Source organism: Penicillium malachiteum, assembly GCF_028827825.1.
Source record: "Penicillium malachiteum strain IBT 17515 chromosome Unknown utg000005l:1.0-9002435.0:326005.0-9005861.0, whole genome shotgun sequence".
NCBI lineage: Eukaryota > Fungi > Ascomycota > Eurotiomycetes > Eurotiales > Aspergillaceae > Penicillium > Penicillium malachiteum.
Genome location: NW_026643099.1, coordinates 8,270,653 through 8,290,187, shown reverse-complemented (window position 1 = coordinate 8,290,187; position 19,535 = coordinate 8,270,653). Strand labels below are relative to the sequence as shown.

The following is a 19,535-nucleotide window of genomic DNA, read 5'->3' as shown; positions in this document are numbered from 1 at the left end:
ATCGATCAAGTGAAATTTCAAGCTAATCAAATACACTGAATGGCCCTCCATTCTGGCAATTCGCCCATCCCTGATGGCCCGATGACCTTCGATTTTGCCCATGCTCGAAGTGTGTCTACACAATGTTCTCGACCATACCCCGAATCCTTTGTACCACTAAAGGGCGTCTCCAGCACACTTCGCGTGTAGCTATTGATAAAAACCATCCCGACGTCCACGCGACGAGCAAACCTCAGACACTTCTCTTGATCGCGACTAACCACACAGGTAGTCAAACCATATTCTAAACCATTTACGATATCAATTGCCTTAGTCTCCGTATCGAACGGTGTCACAGTCGCGACAGGACCGAATATCTCCTCGCTGGCGAGTACGTGGCTGCGCGGGACATCTGCAATGAGGGTTGGGGCTACGAAGTAGTCATTTTGACATGAAGGATCCGTTGATAATGATCACTGCGCAACGATTCTAACGAAAGGATCGCTCTGCGCCATCATGATATATAATTGTATACGTTCCTGGTGTGCTTTTGAGACTTGCGGCCCGATGTGTCCAGTGTTAGCAACTGAGAAGAGTCAAGTGCTCACAACCAATTTCCCGTTAGAATGGAGTGCATTGATCGAAGCTACGGCTATGAATTGGAGTATTATCCACATGTGCTTTGTCTTAGAGATCGAGATAGGCATCATGCGATCTTTCATAGAGGGCGAGACAGACATGTACTGTCAACAGGACATGAATAGATTGTCGAAAAGGGCCAAAAGACTATTCTGAATATTGGGGAGTCTCCTCGAAGGGCCACGACCCGGAACCATAGAAATTGAATCCATTAATGTTAATCTTTCTCGTTGGTGCAGATAACTATTATGTTCTACCTAAAGGTTGGTAGTTGATGTAGCTAGAAGCCAATGAATATCCATATCTCATGTGTCTCATTATGAAGTATCAAATCATCATCACTTATCAACATTAGCAGCTTTCTCTATCTTCTCCTGACCCTTCTCGGCATTGCCTGTTCCACCACCAGCTCCACTGCCCTTGGGACCCTTGTTTCGAGCTCCACGACCGCCTCGAGATCCCCGGGCAGAGGAACCAGTCGCGTTGCCGCCGGCGTTGTTGCCTTCAACTGCAGCCTTCGGTTTTCCACTTGGTGGCGCATCAGGTCGACCCTTGCGAACCTTCTCACCACCAGGGTTTGCCTTGCGCTCCAGAACAACAACTTGGCTCTGCGCGACTGTCACAGGACTAGCTGCCATCGCTTTCTGTAGTCCATCCGGCGCCGTGAAATCCACATAACCAAATCCTTTCTTCTTATCAATCTCCACTTTGCTAACCGTTCCAAATGCAGCGAACGCAGTTTCCAGCAATGCCTCCGTCACGCCCTGTGATGGATTCGCGTGTTTAAGGAAAGCCTGAGTGGAAGTAGGTGCCGGATTCGCGACTGGCTTCGGTTTGGCACCCTTGGGCGCTTTGGTTGATGTTGTATTCGAAGTGGATGGAGTGTTACCCTCAGCGGACTTTGTATTTGTAGACTCGGTATCCTTCGCTTTAGCTTGTATATTCTTGGCTGGTTTGGCTGGTGGCTCCTTCTTTGTATTTTCAGTTGCAGCATCTGATGAGTCTCGAGCACTCTCGTTCTTGGGGGTCCCGGTGTCGTTCGCTCCGCCTTTACCCCGTCGTCGACCGCCGGATGGAGCAATCCCCAAATCACGTTGCAGGATCTTGGTCGCTGCGGCGAGATTGCCTCTTTCTCTCTTTCGCTCTGGTGCTGCCGCGCTCTCCTTTTGGGTGCTCAAGTTTCCACCCTTTCCGGACTTGGTTGTAGTAGTAGTAGCAGCTTGCTTGGCTGCCTTTGCTGACTCCTTGGCACTCTTATCACCTCTGCCCTTCTTCTCTGATACAGGTGCCTCGCTGGACTCCTTACTGGGTCGTTGTAAAAGTTTCTTCGCCTGAACCTTCTCCTTCGAGTCTTTCTCTGAACGACTATGCTTGGATGATTTAGAGGCTGCAGCCTCCTTCGCTTTGCTGGCCTTCTTGTCCTTGATGAACTGCACCAGGGGTGTAGTCGCCACTGCCTCTTTCTTCTCATCGCCCTCAACAGCATCCACAGTCGCTGGCTTTGTGATGGGTTGGGTTAAGCTTTCCAGGAATGCAATGAAGTCCGGATCTTGATCAATGGTGCCTTGGCGAGCATCCTTGCGAACGCGACTGCCGGGGGTTTTGGCGTAGGGCGCAAACTCGAGGCCTGGAGGGCCCAGAAGGATTGGGTCATGCGAGGTGCCACGGGCATCTTGGAAGGAGGTTTCCCTTACTTGGTCGGAAAGCGGGGTGATATGGTCGCTGGACACCACATGGATGTAGGCTCTGGAGGGACGAGACGGCTTGGCAGGACTATATTCAATAAAGCGTTAGGTTCAGTTTCCTTTACAATCAAATAGACTGTATATCTTACTCCTTGGATACTTTTCCAGGCTTGTATTGAAGCCAATCCACCCTCCCGGCTCCGAGTTTCCATTCTGGGCCCAATGCGGTCTCAAGCTCGGCCTGCGTTAGCCCAGGTGGAAGGCGGCGGATAAGTAGTTTAAGGCGAGGGGCAGGAGGTTTGTGAGCTTTCTTTGCAGGTGCTGTAGCGGTTTTCTGGGTAGCTGCGACGGGAATCTGGAGTACGCCCGCTGTGGGCTTGCCAGGCTGGGTCATGATTGTACGAGGCTGGGTTGAGGTGAACACAAGACAGCGGCAAGGAATAAATGGCGGATAAACGGAAGAAAGAGGTGAGTTCTGCTCCCGACTTCACGAAGCCACAGAGAGATCGCGCGGGGATGAGGTGCCGATTCAGTGTCGCTGTGTACTGCCCAGGTGTAGTAGTTACCGCCTACTTTCTGCCCAAGTGGATTTCCCCCCCAGCGGATTTTGGTTTCTCTTTCCAGATTAGTGCTCACCCTCTTGCCGCTTTTACTCACTGAACTCCGTGCCTAATGCTAAGAGTGGACTATTTCAATAAAACTCTCGTGTGATTGTTCAAACTCGAAAATTCGCATCACTCAAACAAGGAATGGGGAATACCTAAGTCATTGTCTAATCAATATTTACGGAGTACACCAGAAAAGGTGCTCCTCCAGCATACAGCGGCGGTCTCATGCCTCCTTTTCCTCCTCCCCTTTCTATTCAGTTTTTCCAGTTCCCAGGAACGATTAACTATACATACAGTACCTAGGTAGTTGCTTATCTTTACACTCATTTAATGCCTAAACCGGCATTCAGAACCTTGAAAATTACATAATGGTTGCTATCAATTCCAAGATTTCTTTATATGTTGGTTGGATCTTGGTTGTTACTTATTGGCTTATCACAGTGCGCTCGAAAAAGAGAAAAATCAAGCCGTCAGTTTACAAGCTTCGAAAGAGATCCTATCGCGTCCTACTGAACTACAGATTAGACCGCCTAGCCTGCTTTGCATCATCTTTCAACGCCTGTTCAACCAGCTTAATCGCATTCTTGGCCTTGGGCCTCGGCAGGGTTGATCGACCTTGAGGACCGGGGTCATTAAGGAGACCCACCTCACGCCAACCACCAAGGTCTCCAATCTCAATAATAGAGCCCGATGGATATTTGGAGCTTGTTACCAGAGAAACCATAGCCTTGACAATCTCTTCTGGTGGAAGAACAAAATCCTTTTCCAGATCGATATGCTCACGAGCCTTAGCGCTGTCGCGAAAGAGAGGAGTGTCGACGACCCTAATTCAGATGAGCGTTAATGACACAGGGAAGATGGGATATGGAACCACAATTTCTTACTCAGGAGCCACAGCAACAACGCGAATCCCGGCCAAATCATCCAATGGTGCTATGCATCTTACAAATTGGCTGATTGCCTGCTTCGAGACCGAGTAAAGAGGGTTGACCACACTAGGGATTTGGGCCGTGATGCTAGAAATGTGTACGATCACACCCGGCTTCTGGTCCCGACGCAGATTCTTGATGGCAATTCTTGAAATTTTGATGGGGTGCACGATATTGATGTCAAACAGCTTATAATGCGACGCATCATCTGAATCTGCCCAGAAACCGTTTGACGAAGGTTCGTAGACTCCAGCGCCCGGAACAACAATGTCAGGGGATCCCCCAAATTCATTCTCAAAGGTGTCGAATGCCGCTTCTAGTTGTTTCCAATCACTAACATCAGTTTTGTGGAATCGGACTTTTGGGGAAGGCTGGCGTTGGACGGTCTTCAGCCATTCTTCGGCTGAGGCGTGGAGACCAAGATCTGCTAGTAGGACAAAGCATCCCTTTTCGTAAAACGCCTTTGCCAAAGAAAGGCAAATCCCTGTTAATTGGATTTAGTAAAAAAAATATATTGCGCAAAACTGGAATCAAATAGTTCGTACCTGAACCCCCGCCCGTAATGAGAGCCTTTTTACCTTGTAGATCAAGCGCTGGCATTTTTGTAACTGTCCTATGGTTTGTAGTCTTGAAGTGATTCAGAAAAAAACGTTATATACGAACAACTTGTCAGGAATACAGACTAGCTAAATCTATCCGTGAAATCATCTTGGAAGTAAAGCTAAAGATGAGAGACTGGGTCACATAACCAGCGTGTTGAGGATTCCGCGGAACTGCAGAGAGGTCAACACTGCGTTTTTCCGGAACCAGGGATTTCTCGCCCCCCCCCCTCCCAGAAGTCTCCCACTCTCGGTCATCAAAGGATCAATTGCTGTCATCCTATAAAATGAGCTCGGGCTTTAATTTTAATGCACACGATATGCACGCTCTCGCCGGAAAGACCGGAAGGGGCATCAGCTAGAAGTCCAGGATTATTACGGATTCAAGAATCACATGTAGTCTCAATAGTATCAATAGCTGCATAGCTTGAGCCGATTTTCTTCTTCTTCGTCTACTATCAAAATTACCCATCCTAGCTATTTTTTGAATCTTCAACATGGCTCAAGATCCAAAGTCTCTCGCTGCTGGACAGTCGCAGCGCCAAATCACTGCCGGAGTCCCGTTGAGCATCGACGAAAACACCCCGGAGTTATTTCGACCGCTGAGCATTCGCTCAGTCACACTGAGAAATCGGATATGTGTTTCTCCAACGTGCATGTACTCAGTCGCATCCTCGGGGCCTCTGACTGGTGTAATGACCCCCCTTTACATTACCACAATCGGCCACAACGTTTTCAAGGGTGCTGCGCTTGCCATGATTGAGGCCACAGGCGTTCAACCCAATGGCCGCATTACACCTCATTGTCCTGGTCTTTGGAATGATGCCCAGCAGACTGGACTGAAATCAATAGTGGATTTCATTCACTCCCAAGGCGGTCTTTGCGGTGTCCAACTGTCTCATGCCGGAAGAAAGTCGAGTACACAACCTCCATTAGTTGCTCAACAACTTGGGAAATCAAGTGCAAGGGCGTCCAAAGAGGAAGGCGGTTGGCCTGACGATGTGTTGGGCCCTTCAGGTGGGGTCGAACAGTCATGGGATGGTAAAGGGCTAGATCCCGCCGGAGGTTATCATATACCTCGAGGGATGACCGAGTTAGAGATCCAAGACGTAGTGTCAAACTATGCGAAAGCAGCCCAGAGAGCTGTGAAAGCTGGGGTCGATATTCTTGAGATCCATGGTGCTCACGGTTATCTCATCAACCAATTCCTCAATCCTGTCACCAATCGCCGAACGGATCGATATGGCGGAAGCTTTGAGAACAGAGTCCGTCTGCTACTTGAAGCAATCATTGCCGTGCGAGCGGTGATTCCAAAATCCATGCCTTTGTTTGTTAGACTCAACTGCACTGATTGGACCGAGCAAACAGAGGCTGGAAAGAAGTTCGGAAGCTGGACAGAGGAGTCAACTCACAAGCTCATCAGAATGTTGCCAAATCTGGGTGTTGACCTCGTCGATATCAGTTCAGGAGGAAACTACCATTCGGCCAAACTCAACGTCTTCGATGGTGATCACAGTCACACCGCAATGGCTTTGAGAATTAAAAAGACTTTGCAAGAGGAAGGAAACAAGATTCTGATTGGAACTGTCGGATTGATTACTGAAGCCAATCAGGCCCGGGACCTGGTACAGAGTGATGCGAAAAGAGGGCCTGGAGTTGATATAATCTCAGTTGGTCGACAATTCCTCAAAGAGCCAGATTGGGTTTTGAAGGTTGCTTCGGAACTTGGAGTCGAAGTCGCCTGGCCACTTCAATTGGAACGACTCAGACCTGGACCAATAGCTCGCATTTAAACTTGGAAACCCGCGATACTGTATTTAATCTTCCGCATGTCTATAAGTTGAAACTGAACTAAGATAGACTTGGAAGTGTTCCGAAACATGATCGAAAAAATAAACCCTAGGTCACGGTGCATATGTATGCATTATTGGAGTATAGAACTGCACCCTGTAGAAAATGATCAACATCATTCTTTGGGTACTAGGAGCACTAGTGGATACTAGCATTGATTCATCAATCCCATGACATATTGATACCTCTGTAGATAACTTGAAGAAGGTCCAGAGTAGAATTAAGCCGCCCAGTATTCTAACTTCCAAGGTTCATGCCTTTGTATCACTATCAATGATACTACCCTCGCAACTGCCCAGGTTCCTTGTCTCTTCACACTGACTCAACAGTCTCCACTGATGGCTTATTCAGTTCCCTTTTACCACCCCCATCATCATCATCTTCTGCCAGATTATCAGCGTTAAGCTCCCGCTGATACACAGCAACCATATCCTCATCGCCAAACATAGCCGCGATTTCCTCAAGTGGTTTGCTCAGTGTGCCCTTAAACCACAGGAGGACGACCGAAGCTCCAAAAATGGGAATGCAGCAAAAGACAAGATACCAGCGCCATGAGATCGCACTTATGGCAGGCGGCGGGGCCTGTAGCCACATTAAGTTTGTGACTGATAAAATGGCCATGGCAATGGCAAAACCTTGGGACTGGACGTGTGAGGGCCAGATCTCAGCTATGTAGAAATATGTCGCACCGTCTACTGTAAGCGAGAAGGTAGCTTGAAAGAGAAAGATTATCGCAACGCATGCACTTAGACCAGCGCGATTCGAGCTGTCAAGATAGAAACGTTGCAAGGCAGATAGAATGCCGACCAGGGTACCACAGCCGAAAAGACCGGAGGCAATAAGCCTGTGGCGGGGGACACGATCGACAAAGGTCATCGCAATGACGTTAAAGACGAAGCCGGCTAACTGAAAGCCACACTGGAAATTGATAATTTGAACTGTGTCAAATCCAAGAGATTTCCAAATTATGGAGCCATAATCTTAAGCCAGGTCAATGAAAGGTCTTTTGAGATAAAAAAGCACCAAATTGAAACGACAAACAATCAAGCTATTCAAAAAAGAGAAAAGAATAGGGAGGAAGAGAGGATGACTCACTGAGAATGACAACATTGATGAGGAAGCAGTAAAGTTCACCAAAATTTCAATACATTGATTTTGGGTTCGACTACTATAGGAAATATGAGATTAGGAGTACCTAGCTATGTAGTTTTATGTGAACAGAAACAGCATTTGATGCGGAATGGATGTGAAAGTTTATATTTGATCATGACAAGTTGATATTATCAAGAGCCATTGGAAAATCCCTAGTACCATAAGCATCATTCAAATGTTTCAGTCTTCATAGTAGGGATCAATGATGACATACCTAGAGCCCTGGAAAAACTACATAAATAGTTAAAAGTAGTGAATCAAGAGGATGATTCCATCTCTGGTCGCATCCATCCAGATTTTCAAAAGTTCATAAGTTTCAAGGCTGATCATATGGAAATACATGTAGGCCATAGTAGTTGTTGAAGCACTTGAGGGCTACCACCTGGGCATGATCGTGTGTTTATTGGAAACATTCATCCTTATCCTAAGTAATTTATCACGACTTTACAGTTTGACATACCATCATGACATCGAACATGCTACCTGGTCCTATTGACGAGGTCAAGTTGAAGGCTCGTCTGGAATTTCTGGACAACCTTGAAGCAAAACTTGCGACTGCTGTTCAATGGAAAGAATGCGAATCTCCAGCTGAGTATCATAAAATGCGTCGCGAGGGCACGAACGGATTCATGGCGCCTGTTTTGAACCCCGCAGCACGGTTAGCCAACGTGACTGGAAGAGATGGGAATCAAATTGAGTTGAGAATTATCGCTCCGACTGAAAAAGCCAGCCGAGGAGTTTTGTTGCATTTCCATGCAGGTAGGTGATGAACTCCGATTGTTCATACAATTTTTTTCAATCCCAAAGACTAGATCGAGAGCCTTGATTGTTGACTTGGGAATTTTACAGGTGGGTTCGTTATTGGTAACAATGCCTCATACGATACCTACTTAACGACGTTGTCCAGACGCTTGGGTCTGACAATGGTCTCTGTTGAATATCGACTTGCACCGGATCACTTATTCCCCGCGCCTTTGCATGACTGCGTCGATGCAGCTCTGTATGCTCTCAGTCCTGCAGGTGAGAAAGAGCTCGGCGCACCATTGAAGATCATTTGTGGCGAGTCTGCAGGAGGATGGCTAGCAATTTCGACAGCTTTGTCCCTCCGCAGGGATCACGGCATTGAAGTGAAGTCAAAATTGGACGCTGTTATTTCCGGATACGGCATCTTTGATCTCACACATACACCATCCCTTCTTGAGCACTCCCGAAACATTGTTCTGAGTACAAAAGGTATGATGGAATTTTGCGAAGCCAGTTTTAACCAAATTCCAATGTCCGAGCGGAAGAATCCGCTTGTCTCTCTTCTTTATGCGGACGTGAAGGAAATGCCCCCGGCCTTATTCCTGACTGGTCAGCTAGAACCTCTCATTGATGATAGTGTTTTTATGGCAGCGAGATGGCAGCTGGCTGGAAATGATACGCAATTGAATCTCGTCCAGGAAGCATGTCATGCATTCACTATTATTCCAATGGGCGATGCTACTGAGGAGGGCCTGGATATTATTGTCAACTTCGTGCAGCAGAAATCTAGCTAGTGGAATAAATAGAATTTAGAATTTTATTTCGTTTCTTTATATCAAAACTTACATTATCTCAGGTTCGTACATGTTGCCTCATTCTCGTGTACTTTGGAATACTAATATGTTTCCGCTCCCGACTCGGACTCGGACTCGAAGGTCTCCCAGGTGCCGCAATCATGGAGACATTTCGAAAAATTGTCACTGTGAAATTTCCTGCGACGCCTTGTCTTTGAAATGCCGTTCCATCAACTTAAAAGAGTAGCCGACGGGACTGTTTTGATTTAAGACCAACGGAACTTACACATCATGACAGCACTTGAGCAACTTTGAAAGAGAAACATGATTAGATTACAAGGAATTACTGACATATACGAGGTTGATGAAAGAACAATACACCTTGGAGTTTTGCAATCTACCATCAACGACTGTCTTAAAGAAGTATTCTCTTCTCAGTTCTTGCAAAAACCTTCTGAATGATCATATCTACATCAGTCGGGTAATATTTTCTTGCCCTTAGATATGTAGAATCAAGTTTGATAGTAATGATATTGGCTTCCTGCCTATGTGAAATCTATATAATGACTACTGGAATCCACCATCCGCATTGATTACCTGGAGAAGGAAGGCCATATTAGTATTGATCTAGTATGTATGAAGGGATCTCAGGAAAACTTACACTTCCCGACACAAAGCTGGAAACGTCGCTGAAGAAGAATAGGATGCAATTGGCGATTTCTTGAGGCTGGCCCATCCATTGAAGAGCACATCTAGACACCATTCTCTGGAAGACCACATCAGGGTCACCAAGAGCAGTAGCAAGGGCAGTATCAATCACACCACTATATCTTGTTAGAGCTCGTCTTAAAAAAAACAGATAGCCTTATACTCACGGGGCAATAGCATTCACTCTGACGTTCTTAGATCCGAGTTCTTGGGCGGCCGACTTGGTCAAGGAAATAACACCCCATTTAGCGGCACCATAGGGGGCATTCCATGGAGATCCTCGCTGACCGGCAATACTAGCAATATTCACAATACTTCCACCGTCGCGAATGTATCTCATTTCTGTGGACAAGCTGTTTCGAACGCCATTAAGATTGACTGCCATCATTCTATCCCAATCTTCATCCTTAATAACATCCAGGGCATATCCTTTTCCTTTGAATCCCTGGGTTCCAATCCAGCCAGCCAGATTAGCTGCACCATCGAGCTGGCCGAATTTTTCCACGGTAGCTTTGACGGCAGCGTCGATTCCAGCGGATTTGACAACGTCGAATTAAAATCCGACAGCTTCACCTCCATTCTTCGCAATTTCATCGAGAGTATCTTGTGGGTACCTCATATCTAGTAAGCCAAGCTTTGCACCCTGACCAGCCAAGGAGATAGCAGTAGCACGGCCCTGTCCGGACCCAGCACCCGTGAGGAAGTAGACTTTGCCCTTGAGATCGGCGCAAGACATTTTGAGTTCAATATAATGAGTTGGAGTGAAGTTAGAGAGAATTGTAGTGGTAATTGATCAATTATTTCACTGGCCTTAAGTAGGGTCAAATTCCTTGGTTGAAGTTAACAGTCAGACAGAGCAATTCTCCCAATTTTGTCCCGGAACCAAAATTCTATACCGTTCTAACAAAGAAAACGATATATTGTTCCAAACTATGAATAATTATCCACGTCATTCCGTCTTGTTTAGGACTTCCCCACGTTCTTCGTGTTTTGTGTTGTTCTCTGCATTCACGGAATGGGTCATGGATGCACGGTAGTTACCGCGGATGGCCCAGCGTTCCGTAATCTTGCGTCAATTCCATTCCGTCCACCTCGTATTTACCAAGCACATCCATAATGGATATTCCAATGAACATCGCTGCGTTGCAAGGTCTGTTTTCCGGTTTAATCAATGCAGTACTGGTTAGGATGCATCATAAGGCTCGGAACATGACTTCACTCCTATCATAAGAAATCTTCGCCTCTCATCCAAACATAAGTATTCTATAATTCGTTTGAAATTATTCTTGGATCGCTAAAAAATTCCAATATCTTCAACTCGCATCTATAATAACAAGTTTTTGTCTTCAAATCGCCATGACTCAGTCTGTTGAGATGAATGGTGCCGGTGGTGAAGCACCATGCAAGCCTATTGAGGCTACTGAGGCATACCGCAACAAGTTCCCCGTCGCTTATGAACAGTCCAAGCTACCATTTGACACACCTAGACGGTTGAAGGCTATTGTTGCTGGTGCAGGTATTAGTGGGATCTCTTTTGCTCATGCAGTTGAAAGTGAACAATTGCCCAACGTCGATCTTCAGATTCTTGAAAAGAATGCCGGTATTGGAGGAACCTGGCTCGAAAATCGGTACCCTGGATGTGCCTGTGACATTCCCTCTAACTTGGTACAGTTGAGTTAATTCTAGATGTTTCAAAAACTTGAAGGACTTTGCACTAACAGGGTTTTAGTTCACATGGGCACCCAATCCCAAGTGGTCCTCGTTCTATGTCACAGCGCCCGAGATTCTTAAATACATCGAGAATGTAGTCGACACTTTCCAACTTCGAAAATATATTACAACTTGTCGCAAGATCACCAGTGCTCGGTGGGATGAGCAGAAACAGAAGTGGATTATCACTAGCAGAAACACGGACGGTCGTCTGGCAGCTGTTTCTGCCAAGGGTATTACCGATGGAGAAGTTGGTGATGAGATCGTCGAGGAATGCGACGTGTTCATCAACGCGAGCGGATACCTGAACAACTGGAGATGGCCCGATATCCCTGGTCGCGAGAATTATCAAGGAATCCTCGCCCACAGCGCCAATTATGACACTTCCATCGATCTCAAAGGAAAGAGAGTCGCCGTCATTGGCAATGGAAGTAGTGGGATCCAAGCCACTGCAGCTGTCCAGAAAGTTGCCAGTCATGTTGGAGCCTACATTCGATCACCCACTTGGGTGACGGCCAACCTCGGCTCGAGATTCATCGGCCAACGCGTGCCCGACATGAACTATGATGAGGAGCAGCAGAAAATTTGGGTCGAGAACCCGGGAGAATATCATACTCTTCGTAAAGAAATTGAGAAAGAACTCAACTTCCGTTTCCCCCTTGACGTTCGTGAAAGCGAATTCCAAGTCATGGCTCGCAGCTTCACAACTAAGGATATGCGCAGCAAGCTGGAGAAGAAGCCCGAGGTTGCTGATTTGATTATTCCGAACTTTGGTGTCGGATATCGCCGACCCACCCCGGGCCCAGGTTATCTCCAAGCCTTGGCTTCTGACTCCTGCGAAGTGGTATGGGGAGAGATTGACTCCTTCACTGAGACTGGTTTAAAGTCTGCGGATGGTAAGGAGCGCGACTACGATGTTGTTACCGCTGCAACTGGCTTCGATATGTCCTTTGTTCCTCGCTGGCCCATTATCGGGCGGAACGGAGTTGATCTCCAAGAAGAATGGTTGAAGTATCCTGCTTGCTATATGTCGGCAATTGCGCAGGACATGCCGAATTACTTCATCTATATGGGCCCTGGAAGTCCCGTCGGTCATGGTAGTATGATTACCTCTATCGAGCGCATCACTCTATACGCCGTGGATTTGATCAAGAAGCTGCAACGTGAGAACTATTCCTCGTTCCATCTCAAGGACGGAAAGGCCAAGGCCTATCAGTTCCAGATGCTGTCATGGCTGGAGAAGACCGTGTGGGGCGACTCTTGCCAGAGCTCGTTCAAGAACGGCGATAAGAATGGCGGATTGCATGCGTTCCACCCCGGATCTCGTCTGCACTGCTTTGAACTGCTTCGTCGCCACCGATATGAGGATTTTGAATGGCAAAGCCGATGCCCCGAGTCTCAATTGGACTTTGCTTGGCTCAACAATGGCTTCTTATCACATGAATTGAATTCGGAAGAGGAGGCCGACCCTACGTATGTCCCTTTTAACCTATTGCTGGAGTCATGAAACTAACTATTTTACTTTCAGCTGGTATCTGGACCAAGACATTAATCTTCTTACAAAGTTTATGAACAATAAAAAGGTCTAAGGTAGGCTTCAGAGACTGAGCAGTGGTGGTCAGCCTTTTGGATTATTCCTCGTCGCTGTTATTAATTCTTTTTGCATCCAATAGATCATATTTCTGTTTATATACCACGTCTACTGCTCTATCTGTTCCAAGCCCTGTAGGTTGTTTGTAAAATCCTTTTGCATACCCTAGGTATATGTAGTATGTAGTATTCTATGCAGGGAAGAGTGTCAGATACAGGCCGTGGTTTGGTTCAACCTGGCATTTCAATGAAGCTTTGAATACCTAGGTTCGACTCGGAATATTACGACATCAAGTACAACACTGGAAATATTGAATACAAAGCGGCGGTCGTCAGAATAGGAAAGCCCTACCCGTCGGGGGAAATCCAGTACGTACACCTGGGCACCTGAATCCAATCCTTCATGGCACTTGATTCTCTCATGGGCCTGACGGGAGAAATTCATCCGACCCACAGCTACCTTTAGCTCTTTTATACGCGGGATATTTATCCATCATCATTTTGAAGAGTTTCAAATCTTCAACCGCATCAGAACAGGTGGTTTTGATTGCTTTCCCATTCACAATGCAATCATACCATTCTCTCAACTCAGCTGAATATGCATCTTCGTATGATGTTTGGAGTGATCTGTGAGATTTTTCCCCATACTCGTTCAGCTCGTCAATCTTCACAGTGATCCCCAGACCTCCGACAAAGGGAGTGTCGTAATTGATCGAGACAGACTTATTCTCTCCGAAAATTGCAACCTGAGAATCGAATCTTGGCACAAAGTTAATTCCTGTCTCGTAAAGACATGTGAATCTCTCATCATTGGACTTATTTTGGTACTCGAACATTGTTGTATACCACCGAGCATTATCTGTTGATGCAAGTACCTCTGAGGGAAGCCCACCAAGTACCTCTCTCATCAGACTGAGACCATGGCTTCCAAGATTGGCAAGGAGACAACAGTAGTTCATCTGTTCTGGGCTAAGGTCTGCGGATGGAATTCCCCAGGCTTGACCTAACAGCGCTTGTAGTTTCTCTTTCCTGTATTTTTCTGCCTCGGCTGGAATATCGTCGAATCTGGGGTTCGGCTCCCGATTGCCCGATGAAATAGGAATTTGGTCTGATGATGTCACGCACTTTGGCATACTTGATACAATCGACGGACGCAACTTCGTGCTTGAAAGCATTAAGATCAGGTGCATAGCGTCGCATGTAGCCGACAAAAACACGGGCGCCATTTGGCGCAGAGAACTCTGCATCGATGATCTCCTTTGCAACTTCCAAACTCAAAGTCATCGGCTTCTCAACAAATACATGCTTTCCTGCCTGAAGAGCTGCAATGGCGTAAGGGCCATGAAATTCATCTGACGTAATTACCACGACGGCATCAATCTCACTGTCGTTGAATACTTCAGTTGGATCTGTTGTCGGCCGTGGAATGCCAAATCGATTGGCACAATGTGTTGCGGTCTTCAAGGAGATATCACATATAATTTTCACTTTGAAGAGCCTTGACAGGGATACAAACGTGGGAAGATGAACAATTTGGGCTACATCTTCGCCCCCAAAAACACCAGCGTGAATTATTCGTTGCCACATGGTAAATATCTTTGTCAGAAGAGGAAGATCAGAAGTAAAATGATATTTGATGTCCGTAATACATAATATAGTGGTTAGTCCAGGCGTTAAATCGTATCTCAAATTGCGCGGAATTGAATCTATAAGGCTCAGTTTAATATCTCGATGAGGAATACCCCACCCCCATGGCTTTTCCACTTGCGGAATCTCCACTCCGTCAGACATCCAGAGTCACTGTGTGGATACTGCGGGGGAGATGAAGCGGACATTCCATTTCCAGTTAGGCTTCACTTCTCCGCACCCAGCACTACTGAATAATACGAGAAGAATCCACCCACAACACGTTTCTCCCAATTTACCAGACGTGATCAGGCGAGTTTATTGTCGCTATGGCCGGATATGAATCTCCAGTTGGAGTCGCGCTTCTCGGAGGAGGTAATTCTTGAAGGAATTTCGCTTTTTTCGAAGCATATGTACTAAACCACTATCAATTTGAATATAGGAATCTGGGCGAGAGAAGAACACGCTTTGAGTTTTCTAATCCGAGAAGAATGATCTGGTTTGCCTAATTCGTGCTAGCCTGCCATTGAAGCTGCTGCAAGTTTGCTATCCCTCAAGGCTGTGTTCTCACGTTCCATTGCATCCGCTTCTTCGATAGCCGGAACGCTTTCTTGCCATGTAGATCTTTATTCCGATGATACTGAGAATGGATTTGACGAGCTTCTGAAGCGTTCCGATATTCGGGCAGTAGTTGTGTCGTGAGTTAGATCAATTATTGACCTACTGGGCTCACTAACTATCACGCAGACTACCTATTGGACACCAGTCTCGATTCATCAGAGCGGCTCTCTTGGCCGGTAAACATGTTCTTTCCGAGAAGCCAGTTGCTGAAACCCTCGAGGAGGCAAAGGAGCTCATCCAGTGGTATCGTACTGAAATCAAGGGCCCAACATGGACTGTTGCAGAGAATTGGAGATTCCTAAAGAGTTATGAATATGCGGCTGAACAGATTAAGAGTCTGGGCAAGATCACTGGGTTCCAAGGTCGTCAGCATGGCATGGTTCCTGAAAATTGGAAATTCAATCGTGAGTTCTTGTGTAGTAGTTGACCAAGCATTTTTAATATTTTACCTAGTCACTGAATGGCGACGTAACCCTACGCATCAAGGTGGCTATCTTCTTGATGGTGGTGTACACTATGTGGCAGGGCTCCGATTGTTGTTGGGTGAAGAGCCTGGTAATCAAATTGCCTCGATATCAGCTTTCACAAATCAAATTCAGCCTTACCTTCCCCCCGTTGATACGGCTGATGCGATTTTAAAGACTACATCGGGCGCGACTGGTGTCTTCCAGATCTCGCGGGGCACCTCATTGCGGGCAAATGAATGGACCATATCATGCTCTAATGGATGGATCAAAATTGAGAACGAAAAGGTGACAATCTCCCGCAATAGCCAAATTGAAGTTGTCACCATCACAAATGAGAGGACCGGGGTGCCACCTGAGATTCGAGCTTGGGGGCAGAGTCTCTTGGAGGGAAAAGCACGTTCAGATCAGGAGCCCGAGACTGCTTTGGCAGATCTTGAATTGGTAAGAAGTCATCTAATCTGCACATGTGTGTAAATTGTCAGTACTAATGCCTAGTTTTATATCTAGATTGAGCTTATGCTTAAGAGTGGAAGCCGTGGTGGAGTGCCTCTTGTATGTAGCCACCAGAATGTTGCCAAATAGGATGGGAAATTTTATGGACAGTGGACTAACTTGAGATAAAATTCACACATGGACATCTGGATATTTCAATTCCATATCCGCAGCTTAAAGGAAAATGGAGACTTGCATAATAGTCTCGTTAATACAGAGGCAAGACTTCGGGTTCTCCACAGGCCACAATTTGACGAATAGTTTCTAAGAAGTGCACATGTGAGGAAAGAATGCATATGTTAGTAGAAAATGAAGGGTGAGAGGGAAATTAACCCCATGTAGAAGCACTGTAATTGGGAGGTTTTTTTCATCCATTGTCCGTTCTTCCAATAGTCATATGCCAATGTATAGAGTGTAATTCATCACAAGTCCCCACGCCGCGCTTCGCGCGGCACTGCCAGTGTACATAGTAGCAGCGACCATTTGTAATCGGGAAAGATATGTCCTCAGGACTCAAGTGCTTGGTCAGATGTGTTCACATACTTAAGGGTTCAGTCCGAGTCACTAACATCTACAGGTGACTGGTGACCGACCCCTCTTTGTGTGTAGGTACCTGTAGGGTTACCTACAGGGCTAGCTGGAGGGTTATCTGGAAGGGAAGATTAGCTGTTATATTGTTGGATATAGGCAACTGGTAGCCCTAGAGATAAGCTGTAGGCTATCCTCGGGTGCCAAGACAGGCGGTGAATAAAAGTTTAGGAACCTAGAGGTCTACTGCCCAGGTGGCGGGCATAAGGATCGCCTTCCCGTTATTGCCACGCTCTCCATACATTAGCTATTCTCCTGCATGTACCACTTCCAACCTTGGAAGGTTTGATGGCTCTGAGCTTCTGTCACCAAATACCTACTAACCCTGTGCTCATGCCGAACACTTTGGATTTTCAGAATTTATCGGACTATTGTATCCATGAACCCTTGCGTTCAAGGACTATGGATCACGTGCCAACCCCGCAAAATGGCTTGAACTTCGCCCGCTGATGAGGACTTGCACCTGAGCGTTGCAACTATGTACAAATTTGTTCCCGATAGTGTTGGTGGCGTTGGATCGAGACGTAAGCTTTCCCATAAGACATGCGACTCCTGTAAGAAGCGCCACGTGAGTATACCTGGATAAAGAGCATGTCTTCGATCGGCTCACTGACCCCTTTGCCACAGAGACGATGTCTTCATAACCGAGGAAGCCCTCAGGCTACTAGTCAGAGTGACAAACCGCCATCTATAACTGCACCCAACTCTGGGGAATCCTCTACATTTATCGAAGCTGTTGGTGATGACCAAGTGACAAATTCCGACGATAATTACTCTGCATCCCAAAGAACACCAAGAATTTCAGAAACTCGAATTCCTCTCAATGAGCGACTGTTCGACAGTAGTGCTGCTCGATTCGTTGGAAATCTTAGCTTGGAGGCATCGTTTTTTGCAACTGGAAATCAAACCTCGGAGAACGATGGCCAACGTACCAACATTGGCGTGTGGCTTGTTGCTCGCCCATCTACATTGGAGCAGCAGCAAGATGCGATAGCCAATGTTGACGAGCAGCATATTCCGATATTTCCTTCTTTATCAAACCGCTTTCACATCCAATCAATCTTCCCTCATATCCAAACGGAAGGGATGCCCGGCCTCCCTCCAGAGAACGAGTTTAACCTCATGTTAAACCTCTATTACTCTAAGTTTGATCCCATATTTCCCATCATTCACGATGAGAATTTTGAAACTCTTGAGGATGTTGAAGCTTCAGCACTCAAGCAATGCATTTGTCTCATAGTATCGCTTGACCCCTCCATGAGATCTCATCTCAAGCTTGCTCACATCGAAGGCGCCATCAACCAAACGGAGTTTCGCTCTCACATTGCGGGAATCTTGAGGTCGATTTTGCACGCTGGTATTATCCATAATAAATTGGTACTACTCCAGATAACAGCTCTGTTGGCCTTTTTTGTCAATGGGCCCAGTTCTAGTGAGATCTCTTCCCACTATTGCGCACAGGCTGTGGAGATTGCCCAGACCCTTGGACTCCATGTCTCATATCCGAACGAAAGCGAAAGCCTAGAAAAATCGCATCGCTTGTTCTGGTGTATTTGGGCTCTTGATAGACTTAATGCAGCAACGAACGGTCGTCCAATCCTAATTCACGAGCAAGACATTGGTGAACAACTCCTTCGTTTTGTTCCCGAACACCTTCCAGCTTTCAGGCTCTTTCTTCACATCTGCAAGCTCCTTGATGAAGTAATATCTCAGTATCGGCCTCGACCGAGCCCCAGTATTAATATTCCGAGGCAAATTATACCTGACTTTGAAAGCCTTGTTTGCGAGGCGGTGGCAACTGAGGTGGATACTCCACTTATCGGTATGTCTCTTGACCTTTCTTCGACTCCTTCTAGGCATATCTCAGCTTCGCCTCGAAGCTTACGCATACTGACGTGGAATTATAATAGCATCATTGGAGATTTTTTACCTAGCCATTCGGATTTTGGGATGTCGGCCTCAACCCGAATCAGATGGACCCAACCGACTTCCAAGCTCAGATGCTCAGTCATCTGCCGCAGCTAGTATCCTTTCAGTCGCTTCGGGTGATCTCAAACTTTCAATCACTTACTGGGTGACTTTGCCTTATGCCATTTCACTGGCAACTTCAGTTGGGTATCAGACTCTTAGGAACAGCAAACTCTCTCACACGCGAAAGCGGGCGTATCTTCAATTCCAACAGGGTCGGTGTCTTCTGGATGGACTAAGTGATATTTTTGTTTCTGCTCGCATGATGGCCCGGTTAGCTCAAAACACCCTCAAAGAAGCTAGCAAATCTAGAGGTCACACCTCAAGACACCCGGAGGAGAATGCCCAGTCAATTCAGGACACACAATCCAGTCTCTTCGCAGAAACAGCGTCCCATTTTCCGGGTTACCAGTCGAGTCCGAATCCTTTTGACTCTGCGACTATGCCGTCAAATCATCTTGATGGCATAAATGGGGGAAATGACGAGAATCTCGGGCTTTTTGATGATTTAACTCCATCGATTATCAATGAGCTTTTCAGCGGGATTGATGGTAGTATCGACCTCAGCAGAGTTGATACTCTTTTCTCCGCCAATCTCAATCCGACTATGCCCCTCATACAGTCAGATTGGATGGACATCTGAGATTCTATGCGCAATATTCAAAATTCGAATCAAACCATCGTCGATCATTCCGAATAATCGATTGTTTGGTTTGTGAACCGATAATTTCAATACTATATACTACTCGAAATGAAGAGTAGGGGATCTATAGATATGGATAATT

At 46.4% G+C, this 19,535-nt stretch overlaps 10 protein-coding genes across 10 annotated transcripts; 5 read left to right on the top strand and 5 right to left on the bottom strand.

The window, feature by feature from the left end:
- Window positions 1-956: 956 nt before the first annotated feature.
- N7483_013089 (putative nonsense-mediated mRNA decay protein Upf3) lies at window positions 957-2,697 on the bottom strand (the record flags this gene model as incomplete). Its single annotated transcript, XM_057096516.1, has 2 exons — window positions 957-2,391; window positions 2,453-2,697. The coding sequence occupies 2 exons, from the start codon at window positions 2,695-2,697 to the stop codon at window positions 957-959; spliced, it is 1,680 nt and encodes a 559-aa protein (XP_056942487.1).
- Window positions 2,698-3,425: 728 nt separating this feature from the next.
- N7483_013088 (uncharacterized protein) lies at window positions 3,426-4,440 on the bottom strand (the record flags this gene model as incomplete). Its single annotated transcript, XM_057096515.1, has 3 exons — window positions 3,426-3,735; window positions 3,796-4,324; window positions 4,386-4,440. 3 exons carry the CDS (start codon window positions 4,438-4,440, stop codon window positions 3,426-3,428), a joined length of 894 nt encoding a protein of 297 aa, XP_056942486.1.
- Window positions 4,441-4,936: 496 nt separating this feature from the next.
- On the top strand, window positions 4,937-6,232 carry N7483_013087 (uncharacterized protein; the record flags this gene model as incomplete). Its single annotated transcript, XM_057096514.1, has 1 exon — window positions 4,937-6,232. The coding sequence occupies one exon, from the start codon at window positions 4,937-4,939 to the stop codon at window positions 6,230-6,232; it is 1,296 nt and encodes a 431-aa protein (XP_056942485.1).
- A 370-nt stretch (window positions 6,233-6,602) lies between these two features.
- Window positions 6,603-7,400, bottom strand: N7483_013086 (uncharacterized protein; the record flags this gene model as incomplete). Its single annotated transcript, XM_057096513.1, has 2 exons — window positions 6,603-7,208; window positions 7,386-7,400. The coding sequence occupies 2 exons, from the start codon at window positions 7,398-7,400 to the stop codon at window positions 6,603-6,605; spliced, it is 621 nt and encodes a 206-aa protein (XP_056942484.1).
- Window positions 7,401-7,906: 506 nt separating this feature from the next.
- On the top strand, window positions 7,907-8,980 carry N7483_013085 (alpha/beta hydrolase; the record flags this gene model as incomplete). The annotated part of the gene is made up of 2 exons (XM_057096512.1): window positions 7,907-8,201; window positions 8,292-8,980. The coding sequence occupies 2 exons, from the start codon at window positions 7,907-7,909 to the stop codon at window positions 8,978-8,980; spliced, it is 984 nt and encodes a 327-aa protein (XP_056942483.1).
- Window positions 8,981-9,547: 567 nt separating this feature from the next.
- N7483_013084 (SDR family NAD(P)-dependent oxidoreductase) lies at window positions 9,548-10,424 on the bottom strand (the record flags this gene model as incomplete). Its single annotated transcript, XM_057096511.1, has 4 exons — window positions 9,548-9,577; window positions 9,642-9,804; window positions 9,856-10,198; window positions 10,262-10,424. 4 exons carry the CDS (start codon window positions 10,422-10,424, stop codon window positions 9,548-9,550), a joined length of 699 nt encoding a protein of 232 aa, XP_056942482.1.
- Window positions 10,425-11,044: 620 nt separating this feature from the next.
- On the top strand, window positions 11,045-12,987 carry N7483_013083 (flavin-containing monooxygenase; the record flags this gene model as incomplete). Its single annotated transcript, XM_057096510.1, has 3 exons — window positions 11,045-11,353; window positions 11,418-12,871; window positions 12,927-12,987. 3 exons carry the CDS (start codon window positions 11,045-11,047, stop codon window positions 12,985-12,987), a joined length of 1,824 nt encoding a protein of 607 aa, XP_056942481.1.
- Window positions 12,988-13,407: 420 nt separating this feature from the next.
- N7483_013082 (Gfo/Idh/MocA family protein) lies at window positions 13,408-14,575 on the bottom strand (the record flags this gene model as incomplete). The annotated part of the gene is made up of 2 exons (XM_057096509.1): window positions 13,408-14,053; window positions 14,124-14,575. The coding sequence occupies 2 exons, from the start codon at window positions 14,573-14,575 to the stop codon at window positions 13,408-13,410; spliced, it is 1,098 nt and encodes a 365-aa protein (XP_056942480.1).
- Window positions 14,576-14,953: 378 nt separating this feature from the next.
- N7483_013081 (Gfo/Idh/MocA family protein) lies at window positions 14,954-16,284 on the top strand (the record flags this gene model as incomplete). Its single annotated transcript, XM_057096508.1, has 5 exons — window positions 14,954-14,989; window positions 15,134-15,312; window positions 15,362-15,639; window positions 15,689-16,143; window positions 16,210-16,284. 5 exons carry the CDS (start codon window positions 14,954-14,956, stop codon window positions 16,282-16,284), a joined length of 1,023 nt encoding a protein of 340 aa, XP_056942479.1.
- Window positions 16,285-17,260: 976 nt separating this feature from the next.
- N7483_013080 (fungal specific transcription factor domain-containing protein) lies at window positions 17,261-19,393 on the top strand (the record flags this gene model as incomplete). The annotated part of the gene is made up of 3 exons (XM_057096507.1): window positions 17,261-17,350; window positions 17,410-18,604; window positions 18,693-19,393. The coding sequence occupies 3 exons, from the start codon at window positions 17,261-17,263 to the stop codon at window positions 19,391-19,393; spliced, it is 1,986 nt and encodes a 661-aa protein (XP_056942478.1).
- Window positions 19,394-19,535: the final 142 nt, after the last annotated feature.